The sequence below is a fragment of the Microtus ochrogaster genome, unplaced genomic scaffold (genome assembly GCF_000317375.1).
Source record: "Microtus ochrogaster isolate Prairie Vole_2 unplaced genomic scaffold, MicOch1.0 UNK1, whole genome shotgun sequence".
Taxonomy (NCBI): Eukaryota; Metazoa; Chordata; class Mammalia; order Rodentia; family Cricetidae; genus Microtus; species Microtus ochrogaster.
Genome location: NW_004949099.1, coordinates 37,887,796 through 37,906,111, shown reverse-complemented (window position 1 = coordinate 37,906,111; position 18,316 = coordinate 37,887,796). Strand labels below are relative to the sequence as shown.

At 50.5% G+C, this 18,316-nt stretch overlaps 2 protein-coding genes across 16 annotated transcripts in view; both read right to left on the bottom strand.

Annotated features, from left to right (window-relative positions):
* Positions 1-6,596, bottom strand: part of Znf384 (zinc finger protein 384) — a 30,730-nt gene extending 24,134 nt beyond the window's left edge. For 2 of the 11 annotated variants that reach the window (XM_026788166.1, XM_013353056.2), the window contains exons 1-2: positions 5,875-6,095; positions 5,350-5,409 (exon numbers count right to left, since the gene is read on the bottom strand). The gene's annotated coding sequence lies outside the window, so the exon portion shown is untranslated. The other 9 variants (XM_013353057.2, XM_026788162.1, XM_026788167.1 and 6 more) reach the window with 9 other exon arrangements.
* A 5,767-nt stretch (positions 6,597-12,363) lies between these two features.
* On the bottom strand, positions 12,364-18,310 carry Pianp (PILR alpha associated neural protein). Of its 5 annotated transcripts, none has more exons than XM_026788122.1 (7): positions 17,735-17,957; positions 16,657-16,707; positions 16,170-16,229; positions 15,428-15,933; positions 14,671-14,752; positions 13,799-14,020; positions 12,364-13,517 (listed from the first exon to the last, which is right to left on the bottom strand). In XM_026788122.1, the coding sequence occupies exons 3-7, from the start codon at positions 16,172-16,174 to the stop codon at positions 13,496-13,498; spliced, it is 837 nt and encodes a 278-aa protein (XP_026643923.1). In that variant the 5' UTR covers positions 16,175-16,229; positions 16,657-16,707; positions 17,735-17,957; the 3' UTR covers positions 12,364-13,495. The 5 variants fall into 5 exon arrangements, with proteins under 5 accessions (XP_026643923.1, XP_026643924.1, XP_005365273.1 ...); XM_026788123.1 differs by having other exon boundaries at positions 16,657-16,703; positions 17,735-17,783; XM_005365216.1 differs by lacking the exons at positions 16,657-16,707; positions 17,735-17,957 and adding an exon at positions 18,190-18,310.
* Between the last annotated feature and the right edge of the window lie 6 nt (positions 18,311-18,316).

The window sequence follows — 18,316 nt, the reverse complement described above, 5'->3', positions numbered from 1 at the left end:
CTAGTTCCAGGACAGGCTCCAAAACCACAGAGAAACCCTGTCTCCAAAAACCAAAAAAACAAAAACAAAAACAAAAAACAGGGCTGGAGATGTACAGCTCAGTAGGCAGAGTACTTGCATAGCAGGCGGGAAGCCTGTGCTGGATCCCAGCACTATCAACTGGGTGTGACAGAAAACACCTGTAATTCCAGAGCTTGGAAATTCAAAGGAGGAACAGAAGGTCAAGGTCATCCGTGAATTTAAACGGCCCAGCCAGCCTGGGATAGGTGAAACCTTGTCTCAAACAAAACAAAAACTCCTATTTTTTAAAGTAACAGAGCCAGGGCGGAAGAGATGACTCAGAAACTAAGAGTACTTGTTCTTACAAACGCCCCAGGTCCAGTTCCTAGTTCCTACACAGTAGTTTAACCATCCATACCCCATCTTCTGATACACCAGACACATACATGGTACAAATACATGCGTGTGGGTAAAATACTCATATATAATAAATAACTTTTTTGTTTTTGTTTTCTGAGACAGGATTTCTCTGTGTAGGCCTGGCTGTCCTAGAACGCACTCTAAAGACCAGGCTGGTCTCAAGCTCGTAGAGATTCTACTGTCTCCACCTTCCAAGTGCTGGGACTTCAGTATGGAGCCTGTCCTAGAACTAGCTCAGCACACCAGGCTGGCCTTAAACTCACAGTCTGCCTATACGTCATGAGTGATGGAATTAAAGGTATGCGCCACCACTGCATGGCAAATGCTTTTTAACTAAACAAAACAAACAAACAAACAAAAATATTAAAGTACAGAGGTCAGAGAGTAATGGCATTTACTGCCAAGCCTGATAACCTGAGTTCAGTCCCTAGGACTCACAAAGTAGAGAGTGAACAATCACAGAATATGCTGAATTGCATGTGTGCTCTATGGTGCATCCCCTCTCCATGAAAAAAATGTGATAAAATTTAAAAAGTAAATAAATAAACCCCCAACCAGTCAGTCATCATGGCAGGGGCCTTTAATCCCAGTATTGGGGAGGCAGAGGCAAGAGAGTCTCTTATTTTGAGTTCAAGGCCAGCTTGGTCTCCACATTTCCAGCCAAGGATCCATGGTAAGACAATGCAATAAATAGGACAGCCCAAAATCAGGCACATAAGAACTACTGTTCACAAAGCATAAATAGTTGTAAAATGACAGGTAAGGAAAATGCTATCATTTGTGGGACACAGTAGCTCTGCCTATGATCTAAGCACTTGAGAGGCTGAGACTGGAGAACTGTTATGTGAGTTAGAGCTGGGCTCCTGCCTTACCTAGTTCCATGCCAATCTGGGTACCAAATGTAACCCTGTCTCAAAAACTACAGATGAGGTAACATGTTTTAGCAGATGAAGGTGCTTGCTGCCAAGGCCAATAACCTTAGTTCCATCCCCAGAACAAACATCGGAAGGAAAAGAATCAACTCCTCTGTGCTGTTCTGACCTCTGCATGCATGCTATCTCTTGCATTTGTGTGTGTGTGTGTGTGCGCGCGCGCACACGCGCACTCACAGACACACACAAAATACATATATAAAAAAAAGCTATCTATGCTATCCTTCTCCTGATAAGTTATCCTAAATCCATGTATTCCTTGGCTTGAGGTCAGCTGGAAAGCCATGAATGAAGGTAATGGCTACAGTACAATGCAAATGGTGCCCCAGAGCCACAACACTCAAATTCTAGTTGACCTGGCATTTTAGCACTCACTTTCCCTCCTCATCTATCACAGAGGAAATCTCCCCAAACTATGCAACATTCCAACAACCTAAAGAACTCACTGATAGAATGGGGGCCACCTTGACACAAAGTATCTCCACCAGTTTTAATTGTACTGATGTATTTAAAACAAAAAAGTAGAGGGTGGTGGTGCACTAGGGAGGCTGAGGCAGGCAAATCTCTGAGTTTGAGGCCAACCTGGTCTACAAAGTGAGTTCCAGAACAACCAGGACTGTTACACTGAGAAACCATGTCCTTGAATAACAAAAATGAAAATAAATAAAAACAAAAACAATACAGCTTAGTGTGGTAGCTTTTGAAGCCTTTAATCTCCATTACTCAGGAGACAAAAGCAGGAGGATCTTGGTAAGTTTAAAACTAGCCTAGTCTATGAAGTGAGGCCTCATTCATAGATAATTAGATACATACATACATACATACATACATACATACATACATACATACAAATAAATAAAGAGCAGGAGGGATTGCTCAGTAGTTAAAAGCATTAGATACCCTTGCTTAGGTTCAAATTTCAGCATTCACATGGCAGCTCAAAACCATCTGTAACTCCAGTTTCAGGAGATTCAATACCCTCTTCTGGCCCCCAGGGCCACTAGGCATGTACAAGGTGCACAGATATACATGCCAGCAAAACAACCATGCACACTAAAAAAATGAAAGGAAGAAAAAAAAGAGTCAGGTGTGGTGGTGCATGCTGCAATCCAGGGTTCCGGAAGTTGGGGCAGGGAGATTATGATTTCAGACCAATCTGGAGCTGTCAAGCTGGCTCAGCAGACAAAGGTGATTGCCACCAAGCCTAATAACCTGAATTTGATCCTCCGAACACGCAGGGGAGAAGAAAAAACTGACATCCACAGGTTGTTACCTGACCACTATCCTTGCACCATGACACACGCACCCATAAACATATTCTTTCACTCCCTACCACTACTCCTACGTGCAAAAGACCAATCTGAGCTACAGTGAGACCATGTCTCAAAAAAAAAAAAAAGAAAAAAAAGAAAGAAAGAATTTGAAAAGAACTGGCTTTACTTTAGAACGTGGAAGAAAGTAGAAGACTTCTTTTATAACCCCAGAGAACAAGAAAGCCTCCAGATTAAAGGAGCTTCAACTCTGCTACTCTATTAAGCTTCAACTATTTTGTTGATAAGAAAGGAAGTCTAGCCGGGCGGTGGTGGCGCACGCCTTTAATCCCAGCACTCAGGAGGCAGAGGCAGGTGAATCTCTGTGAGTGTGAGGCCAGCCTGCTCTACAAGAGCTAGTTCCAGGACAGGCTCTAGAACTACAGTGAAACCTTGTCTCGGAAAACAAAAAAACCCAAAAATCCAAAACTATCATGATTGAATTAGAACTTTTCTTTCCAGTATCCAACTCAGTCTAGTGATTGGCTCAGTAGGGGAAGGGCTTACCCAGCATGCGTAAAGTTCTGGGTTTGATGCCCAGCACTACATAAACCTAGGTGAGGTAAAATTGCTGACCCCAGCATTCAGGTGGAAGCAAAAAGATCAAAAGCTCAAGGTATTGCTCAGCTACAAAGTGAGTTTGAGGTCATCTTAGGCAACATAACAGACTATTTTTTTTTCCAGGACAGGGTTTCTCTATTGATAATCACTCTGTAGACCAGGCTGGCCTATAGTTTAAAAGATTTGCCTACCTCTGTCTCCGAGTGCTGGGATTAAAAGTATGTGCCACCACCTCCAGACAAGACCCAATTTAGCCAGGCAGTGGTGGCATACGATACCACTACAGAGTAACCGTGTCTCTTGAAAAACAAAACAAAACAAAAAAGAAAAAAGACGCCGTCTTTAAAAATCAAGTATAAAAAGAGAGCTGTGGGGACAGCTCAGCAGAGAAGGCAGACTGCTAGCAGGCCTAATGACTTGAGTTCAATCCTCAGAATCAGACAGGAGAGTCAACTCCCTCAAGTTGTTCTGATCTCAATATGATTTCAACGTACACAAAATAGATAGATATAAAATATAAGCTCAAAAAAGAATTCAAAAGATTCCTTATTTCAACAGGAGACGCTAACAAAGGGGCAAGCACTCCTGCACTAAAGCTTTGTCCCTCCACCCACTATCTGCAGTGTTTCCGACCATCCGAAGGGCAAGGTGTCGTGGCCTTCAAAACTCAGATTTTACTGTCGAGGTGAGGACCAAGAGTTTCCGGTCCTTGCTATTTTATCTTCTGTGTGTGTTTATGAAGGTGCACACGTGTGTTGATGCCTGTGAAGAGAGGCCAGAGGACAACCTCAGGTGTCATTAATGACTCAGGTGCCACCCACTCTATTTTTGGATGCTGGGTGTCTCACTGACCAAGGCCTCACCAATTCTGCTGCACCGACTAACCAGTAAACCCCAGAGATCCATCTCTCTCTGCCTCCCCAGTACTAGGCTTACCATGCCCAGCTTTCTTACACAGATTCTGGGGATCAAACCCAGGTCTTTATGCTTGTATGACAAGCACTTTACTAACTGAATTATAGCCCTCTGTATTGCTTTTAAAGACATATTTATTTTAGGTACATAGGTGTTTCACCTGCACACCAGAAGCGGGCACAGGAGCCCATGGGCTACAGCTACAGTTGTCAGCTGTCATGTGGGCACTGGGAATTGAACTTAGGACAAAAGAGCCACCACTGTTCTTAACTGCTGAACCATCTCTCAAGCCCCTACTGGGTTTTTGTTTGTTGGCTGGTTTTTCAAGACAGGGTTTCTCTGTAGCTTTAGAGCCTGTCCTGGAACTCACTCTGTAAACCAGGCTGGCCTCGAACTCTCACAGATATCCACCTACCTCTGCGCCCCCACCCCCCATGCTGGGATTAAGGCTAAAGAACCTTACTTCCTGTCATGCATAATGGCATATGCCTGACAGTCCCAGCACCTGGGTAGTAGATGCAGAAGGCTCACCTCAAGTCTGAGGTCAATCTGGTTTACTTAGGGAGTTTCATGCTAGTCAATGCTACATAACAAAATCTTGTCTCCAAAAACTAAAATACATTATTTACCATCAGGTCTCATATTTTGATTTTCCCTGACTACTACTAGGACACCATATAATTTTATCCCTTTTCTTTCAAACTAAGCTAGAAGCGGTGTTCCCCCGAAACTTCCCCTGACACCTCAGATTCAAACAATCCCATTTACTGTCTCATCATCCAAGAGACAAGCAAACACTCCACTAGCCACCAAGAGTGTGGAAATGCTCTCCACACTCGGCTCTTCTTGTTTCTGGAGGCTACACCATAAAGACGATCCTTTCCATCGGCGTTCTTATGTCTCCACAGCAGACAAAATGCAAGTCCACTCGCGGTCTCACCTGGTCATTTCACTCCTGATGAGAACCAGTGGCAACGGAAGGCGGCAAAGGTACAGTGTTGCCTTTTTATACAAAAACTTTCCGGGCACCATAATAAATAGAAAAGGCACTTTTTTTTGGTCTAACAGCAAACACTAGTACCACAAGTGTTGATCACTGCAATAATTCTGTCACATTGTTAAGGAAAAAAAACAAAACCAAACGAACACAAAAAATCACATTTGACTATGATCCCACCTCCTCCCAAATCATTAACCCAAGATCGTCTTACCCTCTCTCTCTCTTCCTCCTGTCGTCTTATTCCTTCTCCTTTCCAGGGCTCCTGAACTTTCTGGAAACAAATTCTCTAGGTTATAGAGGCCAGTAAGCGGAGGCCACCAGAGAACTGCACAGAACCTCAGAAGTTCTTTGACTGTCAGCAATCTAGAAAGCAGGCAGCTTCCCCAGCAACAATCCAAGGATGGAAGGACAGGCGCCCAGTGCCACCCACTACGTGGATAGAAGGGAAATAAAACCAGTTCCCCAAAACTAAGATGAATGCTATCACCAGCATTTGGGTTTCACTCCTAGGCTCGGACACTTAGTCTTCATTCCTCAGGGCTAAGAGTAACAGGGAGTCAGAGAACGGAGGACATGAAGGAGGCTCCTGCTCCTGAGAAGTGGTTCAGAGAGCAACGCTGAGGGTAGGGGGATGCCCAAGCCCTTGTGTCAGGCACAGTGCCAAGTTCAGGCCCAGCCACTTCCTCTGGCCTCGCCCACCCACTCCACTTCTGTGGGGACTTCGTCCCCTGCCTACCCAAGGCCTTGTGCCAAGTAGTACCTCCTTCAACCTTCAGTGGTCTCTAGACTGAAGACCCCCAGCTGTCCCCCTAAAACCTTCGCACCCCTGAGACACCCAACTGGGTCCTTCCTCCCGATGTCAACTCCCACTCCGTCCTCAAAGGCCGGTCTTTGGGACGTCCCTCCTTCACCCCTCCAGGGAGCTGAACTCTGCCACCCACCAGACAGGCACCCGCCCCCTAAACCCCCCCAATCCTCCTCATCGCCCGCTCCTCCACAACCACTTCCGGTTCCGGGACAGACACACTTGCAGTCACATCGTGGACCACCCCCCCACCCCGCCCGCCCGCTCGCCCAAGGAAAAGGGGAGGGGGAGGAGCGAGGAGCTTGGCGCGCGCCGACTGCAGCGGCGCGAGACTCACCCGGCGGCGGCGGCGGCGGCGGCGGCGGCGCCAGCGCCTGAGCCAGCGCGCGGGAGGGGCGGCGTTTGCAGGGAATGGAGGGAACCGAGGGAGTGGGAGAACCCGCGGGGCGCGGGACGGGGAACGAAAGGCGGGGTGCGCGGGCATGCACTGCAGGCGCCAGACGGATCTCCACACTCGCAGAGCTGCGCGCGAGACACCCGCGGGGCGGGGGCGCGAGGCAGTGTGTGGCCCCCCGCCCTCCCGCCTGAACACTCACCCGGAAGTGGTGCTGCGGCTCGTGCTCCCGGGAACCCCGATTCCTCCACGCCCACCCCCCCCCACAGCCTCAGTGAAGAGTCGTTTCGCAGAGAAGGCGGGAGAGCCGGAAACGAAAAAGGGGGGGAGGGAGGGAAATAGCAAAGGGAGGGTGGTAGCAGGAAAGTGGGGGGGGGAGAGAAAGAGTTCAAAGGCCGAGTCACTTCCGGGAGCGCCTAGAATACATCCGGCGCTGCTAAGGGCTCAGGGATCCTGAGGGCAGAAGTTACGACAAGTAAGGGCGGAAGTGGCTTTTTCCCAGGGACGTGCGGAGCGTTCGGTAGATGCGACGCCCCAGCGGAAGTGAAGGCGGGTTCTGTTAGCTGAAGCTGAGCATTCGAAGAGCCGTCCCGGGCTTCCGGAAGAGACTTCTGGGGAAGTGGTATCGTGGGAGCTGATCAGGTTCATGAATTATGCATCAAGGCAGTAAAGACAGTTTAGGTTCTCCCTTTTCTAGGTTTATTTTTATTTGTGTGTATAAATCCGGGTAGGTGTTTGCGGGTGCCCTCAGCAGCCCCCTGGAGTTACAGACAGCTTTGAGCTTCCCTGCCTAGGTGCTGAACCGAACCTCTGGTCCTCCGGTAGAGCAACAAGCACTCCTTACCGCTGAGCCGTCCCTTCGGTCCCCCGTAGAGACGGTACGGATTCTTAAAAGACAGGGGCCACGGTTCATTTCTGGGTGTAATCGGCTGTGTAGGAAGTTAATTGACTTTTTTTTCTTGAATCTTAACGAGGGTTCCTTTGCTGAGCTAGGGTGGGGAATGCCTCAGTGCTTTGAATAGTCAAGAAAAGGTAAGAATGTGCCCATAGTTGTTTGAGATCCCTGAAAATTCAACCCGTCTTCTTGTGACTACACCGATACTCTTATCTTTGCTTTGGTCTTTTCTTGTTGCCTCCACCCACACAATACTCAGGCATACCTCCTCCCAGCTCCATCAGGGCTAGGACTTTGAATTGCTCCCTGTTAAGTATCAACAGATCCCAGAACTTAAGCTGTTGAGTAAACGTTTGTTGTATAAATGCGCAATTGATTATGAACTACTCCAGGAGATCTTCCCCAATTGCTTCAACCCAAAGTTTCATTTAAAATTTTGTAGCAGCCGGGCGATGGTGGCGCACGTCTTTAATCCCAGCACTCGGGAGGCAGAGGCAGGCGGATCTCTGTGAGTTCGAGACCAGCCTGGTCTACAGAGCTAGTTCCAGGACAGGCTCCAAAGCCACAGAGAAACCCTGTCTCGAAAAACCAAAAGAAAAAGAAAAAATAAATAAAAATAAAATTTTGTAGCATTTACACCGTGTCTTTATCTTTGTTTTTGTTTTTCAAGACAGGGTTTCTCTGTGTAGCCCTGGCTGTCCTGGAATTCTATCCTTAGTCCAGGCTGGCTTTGAACTCACAGAAATCCACCTGCTTCTGCCTCTCAAGTGCTGGGATTGAAGGCTTGCACCACCACTGCCCGCCCAGCTACGTCTTTGTCTTTGAAACAGGATCTTGCGCAAGTACAGTTCATGCTGACCTTGAAACCTAAATCCACTTTCTAAATGGATTTCTAATCTCCTATGTGATGGGATTTCAAGCCTCCCTTAGTCTATAGTTTATACTGTTAATTTTAACTAATTTGTATATCTGGTTCTCTAGTGAGATTGTCAGGGAAGAAACTGTTCACACTAGATACTGTTAAGTATCTAGTTAAGTGTTAAGTCACCTATGTTACCACTGTTGAGAGGATCAGCTTCCTTCTATCCTATCTTGTACCCTCCCTAAGCTGCTAAACTGCTGGCGTGTAACAGCTCCGAGGTGGGATGGGACAATGGGATAACTTCCTGAATGCTTGCTTATATCCCATCTGCTTCCTTCACTAACCTGCTAGGCTCTGAGCTACCCTACTCTCTAAAGGCTATACATGTTAGTAATCTTCTTTGTTCTACAGGTTCTTGTGGGTCTCCTGTACCGGCTTCCTCTGCTTCAGTTGGGCGGTGTGATTAAAGAACATGATTACCAGAAATCCATCTCAGTACCAAACCTGGAACGAATCTTTAATACTTGAGACAATACATTTATTTATTTAGTAAATCTATGTAGCCACAAGGCCAAACAGCATGATCTGGCTAGAGTCTCTGAGCTTAGGTCTGTTTTGGCTAATGCAGAATTGAGTTTCCTCAGTGAGAAAGCAAAATTACTCTAACAAGTAACTACAATCTTATTCTACAGATAGTTAAAGTGAGACTAAGGTGACTCTTCCCCCCTCCAAAGTCACAGCCAGCAATAGTAAACCATACCTTAATATACTAGTTAGTTTGTTAGGTAGTGATAGAGTCTCACTATGTAGCTTTAGCTTAGCCTGGGATCAGGTTGACCAGGCGGTCTTGTCTACTTTTTGAAACAGAATCTCTTGTAGCCTAGGCTGGCCACAAACTTGCCAGGATAACTTTGAACCCCCCAATCCTGCTGCCTTTAGCTCTCTCCTCAGTGCTGGATTACAGACATTTGCCACCACACCTTTTATTTGTTTTGGTTTGAGTTTTTGTGTATTTGTGGTGTAAGTGGAAGCCAGAGGTCATTATCAGATGTCTTCTTCTTCTTTTTTTTTTTTTTTTTTTTTTGGTTTTTCGAGACAGGGTTTCTCTGTGGCTTTGGAGCCTGTCCTGGAACTTGCTCTGTAGACCAGGCTGGTCTCGAACTCACAGAGATCCGCCTGCCTCTGCCTCCCGAGTGCTGGGATTAAAGGCGTGCGCCACCATCGCCCGGCTCAGATGTCTTCTTTAATCCCTGTGCTCATTTTTTTGAGGTGGGGTCTCTAAGTTAACCACCACCTAACGCTCACCAATTCAACCACATCGACTGGTCATTGAGCCTCCCCCCCCCACACACACACACAGTGCTGGAGTTACAAATCTGAGCCATCAGACTCACATCTCCCCAGCAACATTGTGGTGGTGGTGTCTGCCTGTTTGGTGTTTTGAGTTGGCCTCACTAAGCTCACACTGATCTCAAACTTACCACATTGGTAAAATGACCTTGAACTCCTAATTGCCCAAGCACTGGGATTAGGGACTAGCCACCTCGCAGTGTTTCTTCCTGTTTATCACTATGTTGAGCCCAACACTCTGTGTTGATTTCAGTGGCAAATTAACAGGATAAGAGTTTAAGTGGCCCAGTTGTCATGTACCTGTAATCCCAGTTTTCAAGAAGCTGTGTCAGGATTAAGAATTACAGGTAGGTGAGGCAGAGGTGGCACACACCTTTAATCCCAGCACTTGGGAGGTAGAGACAGGGAGATTTCTGAGTTTGAGGCCACTGTGGTTTACAGAGGGAGTTCCAGGAAAGACCCCAAAGCTAGAATTCCTGTCCCAAAAAGACAAAAAAAAAAAAAAAAGTTATAGGCAGGCCAGCCTGAATTATTTAGAAAAGACTCTGCCTCCAAAAGAGAAGGTGAAAGGAAAAAGGTAGAAGGGAGGAGAGGAAAAGAATGGAAACAAAATAGTAATTCCCCAAAGTCCTGGTTCTCCAGCTCTGCCTCCTGTACACATTCAAGCCCTCGTGCCTCGGGCAGCCCCTCCTGTCTTTGCTGTAAGGAGCAACTTTTAAGTCCTTGGAACAAAGCTTTGATGCAGTAAATCTGGGAAATGGTGGGGAGGAGGGCTGTTAATTTTAGCCTGGGTTCTCCAGCTGGCACAGTTTCCATCTTGAATCATTTCCACACCCTGATCTCTGCTAGGAGATCCCTCCTCCCAAGGGCTTCCCCATCCCCTTCTTTGGTATGTGCCCAATGGTAAGCATTCCAGAAGTATACCCAGGAGAACCTTGGCTGAGTCATTTGATGTACCCCTCAACAAAGAGTTTGGTGATAGGAGAGTCAACGCCTCCGGTCAGGCTTGTGACATGTAGACTTGACAAAATTTTCAAAAGAGCAGCTTGGCCCTTGTTTACTTTCCCCCTCTATAACTCTGTTACCCACAGCCTCGAGGACTTGAGGACCCGAGTCACTGAGTTTTAGGAAAGGAAAATTCAGGTGTGCTCCCCAGACCCCATATGGTGTCATGATTAGCACCGACCCAGTCCAGCACAACTCGAGGCAATCCACACATCCGGATTGTCATTCTCCCATCTTTCAGCCTCCTGCCTTTCCATGGGGAGAGGACATTGAGGGAAGAGAACAGGTGAGATTTCCAGTATTTTTAATGGTGTGTTTAATTTATTTAAATTTAGGAGAACTGCAGTCTAATCAGAGAGCAATTAATTCCTTCATTAGGGGACTTCATGTGTGCCTTTTGCATATGGATGAGCCACAGGGTCACACTGTCCCTCTAAAGAGTTGTTGAAGGTGAGAGCCCCAGGAGCCCTCCAAACAGTTCCTTGCCCTTCTGCACCAAATGCTCTTTCCCCCCACTCTCTTCTGGCAAGGGCTCCCAGCCCTGTGGGAAAAGCTGCAAAGGTTAAGGAGGCTTCCTTCACCTTCCCCAGAGCCCTTCTCTAGCCCAGCCTGTCAGCACCTCACCCTGCACCTTCAGTTTCCGCCAGCTCAGCTCCCTCTGGGTTCTCTGGGTGCACTGTGTGACAGCCCTCCTCAGAAGCCTGGACCTCACACCTCTGCTGGTTGCTTCATTATTCTGGCCTGGGGCTGCTTTCCTCTGGAGCAGTCTGTCCTAAACACCACTGTCGTCCTGAGAAATACATTCCTTCCTCTCCATATTCGTGTGCTTTAGGGGTTCAGACACACTTCCCCCAATAGGCAGTACAGCTCCCCAGCATCTAAAGCACACCTACCAACACACGCACACACATACTTTCTATTTATATCAAAGATAAAACTCATGGAGGCAGGTACAGTCCAGGCAGCCCACACTGCCCTCTTGGATACTATATTGCCACCTACTTCCCTGTGGTTGCCCATTTCCAGGGAGCAGGTGAGGCACAGATGGGGGCGGGAAGCAAGACCTAGGTGGTTACCACAGCAACTGAGCCTCGCAACAGCTGAAAAGCTGATGTGTGGGCTTTACTAGAGCTGCTGAAGAGCCAAACCTAGAATCAGGACCTCAGAGGTGACTGATCCCAGCTGGGCAGCCTGTGTTCCCTCCCTAGACACACCCCTTGATTCCACCCCCACACCCCAGCGAATGCCTTTCTCAGAATGGAAAAGCTAATGAGCTAACCACACAGGGCAGCTGGTGCAGCATAGCTTTTGGCGGGCAGCTGTAGGTAGGGGCATGTTAAGAAGCAAGGATGAAAGTGAGCCAAGTAGAGAGCCCTCTCTCCTGGGGCTCACCCAATCTTTTTTTTTTTTTCCCCTCCTCTCCATCTTTCTCTCCTTTGACCCTTTATCCTCTGCCTTAGCTGTCTTGCCCAGCGTGGTGACTCATGCCTGTAATTCTAGCACTCAGGAGGCAAGGTGGGAGGATCTAGTACTGGCCAGGCTGGACTAGAGAGTGAGAGACCCTGTCTCCCATCCATCAGCCGCATTTCTGGCTTGTCCCATTGCCTGTCCTAAGAAATGTTCCCCTTTACTCTGTCTCTTTCCTCTTGGTCTCTCTTGACCTTCGCTAAGAAGGAACAAGCAAGCCACACTCCTGATTCCAGTGTCTCCTGCAAGGCCCTCCCTCCTCTGGACCCTTCAGCTCCTCCCGTTGTGTCCCAAGTTAAGACATCCATCAGGCTCCAGCTTCAGGTAGAGCAGGCCAGGTGACAGTCTAGTCTGAAGAAGTTCCCAGTCTCCCCTTTGTTTACCATTCTTCCTGCCAGTCCTCGTGGAGGGGCAGGGAAGGGGGTTATAAGGCAAAACGGGACTTAATTATCTTGCAAAGGCTTTATTTGAAAATTTTGAAACTTACATCCCACAAGATTATCACCACAAGAAGAAAGAGATAATACAAAAATATATATCACAGCATAGGAGCCAGGTTAGAGGAAGAAGGGGGGTGGAAAAAAACGAGAAAGAAGGGAAGAACCTGAGGAGAGGGTAAGAGGGAGAGGAAGGAAAGGGAAGAGGGGGACATGAAGGGACCCAGGAAGAGAAGGGTGGATGTGGAGGCAGAGCTCCCAATGGCCTTGAACCAGCTGGCTTCAGTCCCTGGCAGCTAGGTACAGTTAGGGAGGGCTTAAGGAAAGGTGGGGAAAGGAGGACCTGTTGGGGGGCTCTGAATTCCATAGAGACACATACACACAAAAACGGCCAGGACAGACAAGACAAGGAACTTGGGAGGGAAGGGAGGACATGGGAGTCCCTTCTCGTGTAGTGCAGCAGGTGACTCCCAACCCCATATTTCAGATGGATGACAGAATTTAGCAATTGGGCCTCAGTACCTCCATTCCGATGGGGGAGCCCTCAAAGTCAGTGCCCTTGGAATGGGATAGAAGGACAGCGAGACATGGAATGAGACGGGGCCATGGCAGATGGCACTAGGAGCCCCTAACTCACCTCCCACCCACCTCTAGGGCAGCATGCAAGGGCCACAGAGACTAGACCAGTGGGTGTCGAGGCAGTGAGCACACTGTGCCATGGAATGGTCAGAAATGCACGTCCCCAGTCTGAGATGGCACAGAAAATGCAAAGGGAGTGGGACATGGGCAACAGGAGGGAGAGAGCTAGGAGCCAGCTGAGCAGACATGGGTGGGGGCGGGCAGAAGAGCAGCATGGAGAGCGTGACTGCTGAGCATGACTGTGGAGGCCTGGGAGGGTGGAGGTCAATGTGCAAGGCTTTCATGTGAATGTGCAAGGGTGGGAATGGGGGACCCCAACCACTGGAGGGCAAACAACTGGACTTGCCCATGGGGTCAGTGAGTGGTCCAGGCGGTGTGCAAGAGCAGGAGCTGGGAGCCCCCCACCATGGCCCCAGTTCCCCACGGTTGCCCCACCCTCAGTGGATGGTGGCTATGCCGGCCGCTTGGCCTCCCGCTTGGCAGCACCCCAACATGGGGGAGCATCACAGATTCACCAGAGGAATCCTGAGAGGAAGAGGGAAAGGGCACAGTCAGGAACCAAGGAGCAGGCTGAAGCGGAAGGAAGAGTTCACGACCGAGGGCACTTAGGGTGAAGAGGGCAGAGCTAAAATTAAGGGTTGCAGGAGACTAGGGCATGGGGTAGGAAAGGGTCCCCTTCCCCTGGGGAGGCCTGCGAGCCAGATCAGGAAGGAGATTCGCGGACTGCAGTAGGGAAGACCCACTAAAGGTCTGGAGACCTAAATTGCCTTCCCTCACCCTCCCATCCCATTGGCCCCTGCCCTCACCGGTTCAACTGGAAGGCTGGAGCCCCCTTGGGTTGGGGCATCCCAGGCCGGGGTCCCCCTCGGGGCTCCTCATGGTCAGGGGTGGGGGTAGGTGAGTCCCCGAAGGCCCCCAGCACAGTGACTCCAGCAGGGGATAAGTCTGTCAGTGGTTGCTGGCTCTCCTCCTGCCTCAGGGCACCTTGCTGCCCTGAGGGCCTGCGCCGCTTCTGGCTGCGGTCCCAGCTTGTGCATCAGAAGGAAAGAGATCCTTAGGCCAGCACCTCTGGTCAACCCAGCTTCTCCTTCCCTGGTGCCTCCCACTCTCCACAGTGCAGAAACTGTCCTCTGAGCCCATGCACCCATCAAACTATTCCTTCTGCTTCCCTCCAAACCAGTTTTGGAGAGCCACAGGCTTCATGCCTCCTCCCCGCAGTACAAAGCCCCTTCAAACTGCCCCTTGTCACACTAATGCCCAGAGGAGCCCTTTCTCTCCTCTGCAGCTACCTGGCAGACATTTAGTTCAATTTCAAAGTCAGCTACTGACTTGGGCACCTGAGTGTAATGATTCTCTCAGTAAAGAGTGAAGGACTATGTGACCTGCTATTAAATGTGTACAAAGTTCTCTACTTCCTCCTGGACAGGAGCCCTAAGACAGGGTTCTGCGACCTGGTTCAGTTTTCTCTGTCTTGGAGAAGTGAGAGACTGGAGAGCCTCCCGCTACCCTTGCATTTTTCTGGAGGAATCTGTACTGGTTTCTCTTGGTTCTCCACTCCAGTTATTTTTTTTTCAAGCTCTTCCTGTCCCCCGTGATTTCCTACTCCCGTGTAACTGCTGTCCTTGCCCTTGCCCTCTGTCTGGCCTTTCCCAGCCTTCCGCCATCTCCCCCAACTTACCAGAACTTGAAGATGATGCCTGTAGCCACAAGAACAATGATGATGGATATGGTGATTGTGACATAAAGCTGGGGGTCCACACCTGATAAAGACGGAAGACAGCTGTTGGGAGGCCTGAGGCAGGGTCAAAGTGGGGTATGGCTGAGGACTGCCACGGGACTCTGCCTCGTGTCTACTTCTCTGGACTCTCCCTCTTCTCCTATCAACTTCCTCCGGAGCCCTCAGCTCTTCTACATTCCCAAACATTACATGTACCAAACACCAATCATCATATATGTGATGAGGCCCAAGGTCAGAGAGAACTATCCTCCTGTGTATAGAAATGGAGGTAGAGGTATCAGATGATCTTCCCTGGCCCAACCCTATGCCACCATCCAGCACAGTATGTGCTAACACAAGGCATGGCAGCGACCTTCCTCCTCCGTGGCTTTCCTCTGCCTGGAACACCCATTCCGTTTTATCTCACACGGCAGTTGTTTGATCTGCCTGATCCCCAGGGTGAAACAGTCTCTCACTTCTCTGTTTTTCTAACAACATGCTGTACGTGCTTCTCTTAGGGTGTTTATTATGTTGACTCATCACCACATGTTTGCACATCTGTCTTCAACAGTGGACCCAAACTCCTTCAGAGTGCGGGAGGCATCTCCACCTCTGCACCCACCCTTGCCAGCCTAGAACCTGGTGCGTATACTGAAGACACTCACAGATGAGGCCTCCCTCCCCATCCCTCACATCCCTACCAGCCTTGCTCACTCACCTTCTCCACGCCCTCCAAACAGGAAGGGCCTCAAGGTAGCAGGTGTTTCCCCAAGGATGAGCCCATCTCCGTCATCCCGCATTGAGTCTGAGTTGGGGTGCGGGGTAGCCAGCCCATGTGGGGCTGCAAAACCATAGTCCAGGGGCAGAAATCCAGGATTGACAGAGTTGGGGTCCCCTCCATCCTCCCTGGAGACTGTGGGACCCCACACAATAGCCCAGGGGTACTGAGATGAGGGAGGCCCTTCCTCAAAGCCTGATGGGGTGGCAGGAGGTGCAGTGCCTGGCAGAACTTGCCGACGTGATCTTGGGACCCGTGGGGATCGGCTTGGTGGAGGAGCCCGCTCCCAAACACAGACATGGCGAGGGGCTGAGGGGCCACCCCGGACACAGGGGGGGCGGGCTGGGGCTGGTGGGGACCGAGGGGAGGAGCCCTGAACCGGCGGTGAGAGGGGTAGCAGCAGCAGTGGCCAGAGAGGGAGGAGCTGGGACAGCAGCGGAGCAGGCCTATAAGAAGGGAGAAAAAGCAGGTGAGCCCCCGGCCACTGTGGGCTCATGTGTGAAAACGGTAGACTCACTCCAAAATCCTGGGTACCTCCCTCCAGGTTTCTCTGCTAAAGTAAGTGTGTGTCCCTGACTTCATTTCGTCTCTTTCTAGGGGGCCAGTCCTCCAGAGGCCCCAAGTTGGTCCGGTCCCCCAAGGGAAAGTGGTCTCCAAGCTCCCTCTGCTGGGCCAAACTTACCACATTCTGCACTCCGTATCTGAGGTCTTCCTCAGCTGTGACCCAGATTTTCGGCCTTTACTGGAGGAAAAATGAGGGTGTCACAGCCCAACCTACCCTGTGTCCTTTCCCAGCTCATCCATCCACCAGTTCTGCCTCTTCGTGCCCCACCCCCTGCCCAGTTACCAGCCACGCTGCTGCTTCCCAATATCCACTGCTTCTTAGCATCCTTTTAGGGGAAAGCTCCCTACAGTAGCCCCCAGTCCCACCTACAACACCCCAGATGGGTCCCTGCTACCTCCTGGCCTCAGTGTCTGTCTACTTCTGCCTCTTTGGCTTCCTTCCTTCTCACTTCCTCTGCCCACAGCTTCAGGCTTCTTGGATCTTAATTTAGAGCCAAGAACCTTGTGATTCCCTGAGCACCTACCGCTAGGGAGGGAGTTTGAGAGTGGGGGAGGGAAGGGGAGTCAATCTTAGTGAGTGTGAGGGGTGCTAGAAGCCCCCTCACCTCTTGTAGTGCTGGGCACTTCTCTGGTGATGAAGCCCGGAAGCTACCTGCCTTTTCAGAAAAATGGGAGAAAATGGTAGGTGGGAGAAAAACTAGAGAACATGATTTTTGCTCTTGGTGTTTAACCACCCAAGCACATAGGTGCGTTCTGAAAGAAGGTGGAGCTCGAAGAAAGCCACCCCCTCAGCTGCTGCTTCTGGGCAAAGTCCTAGGAGAGTCTAGATGGTTGGTTCCAAAGGGAAGTGCACAGTTCCAAAGGGTGGCGAGTCCCAGGGGGCTATGGTCTCTAGAGAGAAGGAGCATGTGACGCCCTGAGTCTTCTGGATTCCTAGTCTATATGGGCATGTGGAACGCTCAGGAAGAAGCCAGGGAAGGGACTAGGGTAGTGGACAACAGGGGTGAGAGGTGTGGGGCGCAGAGGGAAAAGGCTGGCCAAGAGTCGGAAGGAGGGTGAACAGCAGCTGGGAAGAGATGGAGGGGGAACAGGGGCTCCACATCTCAGAGGGCGCTAAAGGGAGAAGAGGGCAGGAGGAGAAAGTGAGAACAGGCAAGGGAGGAGGATGGAGGGGTCTGGTCAGGACAGAAGCAAAGAGAGTAGAAGGGAAAAGAAAAGATGGAGATCAGAGAGGAGGAGAAAGTCACTGAGATAGAAAAGAAAATGGTGTTGAAGGCGAAATCAGAAAAGGAAGAGACGGAACGGAGTGGTGGGGGATGGAACAGCAAAGATGGAGGAGTTAGGAATTGTTTCTTGAAATTTAAAGGGATATGGAGACAGAGCTGGAGGCCAGGTGAAAGCGAAGGGAAGGATAAGAGATAGGCCTGGGGGCTCGGTGAGAAAAGGTTAGAGAAGGGGGGAAAGAAATGGTAGGCGAACCAGTGGAGCGGATAAAGGCTCAGAGACACCAGTGGTCCTCGGACTCCAGGATCCACCTGCCCCTTCGCCTGCTACATCCCCCCCACCACCAATGTCAACTCCAGCCCCTTCACACACACCCCGTACCCCTTGGTCACCCCCTCCAGGAAGTCCGCAGTCCCCGAGCTGGTGCGCCACCCCACCCCCTTCGCGCTCCTCACCGACCTGTTGTGCGCAGAAGACGAACCGGGGGTGGGGTGGGGGAACAGGGCCCCATCCCTAGCAGAACCCCCAAGCCCGCCGATCCCAAGGGCCTGCACTCCCTCCACAGGGCTGGAAAGCAGCGCGAGTAGGGAAAACGAGGCAAAGATGTGCCATGGGATTCGGAGGGAGCACGCAGAGCGGAAAGGGGACCTGAGGCAGGAGGATGCCCGAATCTGCAGGATGAGCTAAAGGCGGGATGAAGGCAGCCGCGGAGACGCTGATTGCTGCACCAGGAGGGTAGGATGGAGTCGGGACAGCGAAGGGATGGAGGGCACAGTGGAAAAGGAGCTCTTCGTGTCTGGAGCCGAAAGAGGGACCAGAACAGGAGGGGCGGGCAGAGAAGGGCGCGGAGCTGGCACTGGGGAGGGCAGGGCCCGCTCTCTCCGGGTGGGGGCGTAGAGTCCCCCCTCGCTCACCTGCATGCCTGGCGTAGCAGCGCGACGACTGCAGGCGCTCGGGGCTGCGCGGAGCTGGGGGGTCGCAGAAGCGGGTGGGGCGCCAGGCATGGTCGGGAGGTTTGCCTGGCAGCAAGGCGCTGGAGCC

What these genes read in the sequence shown, in the direction of transcription:
- Pianp (XM_005365216.1), bottom strand. An exon ending in GGCATCATCTTCAAGTTCTG is followed by an intron (nt 14,021 to 14,670) that starts GTAAGTTGGGGG and finishes CTGATGCACAAG; the next exon opens with CTGGGACCGCAGCCAGAAGC. An exon ending in CCAGCCTTCCAGTTGAACCG is followed by an intron (nt 13,518 to 13,798) that starts GTGAGGGCAGGG and finishes TCTTCCTCTCAG; the next exon opens with GATTCCTCTGGTGAATCTGT.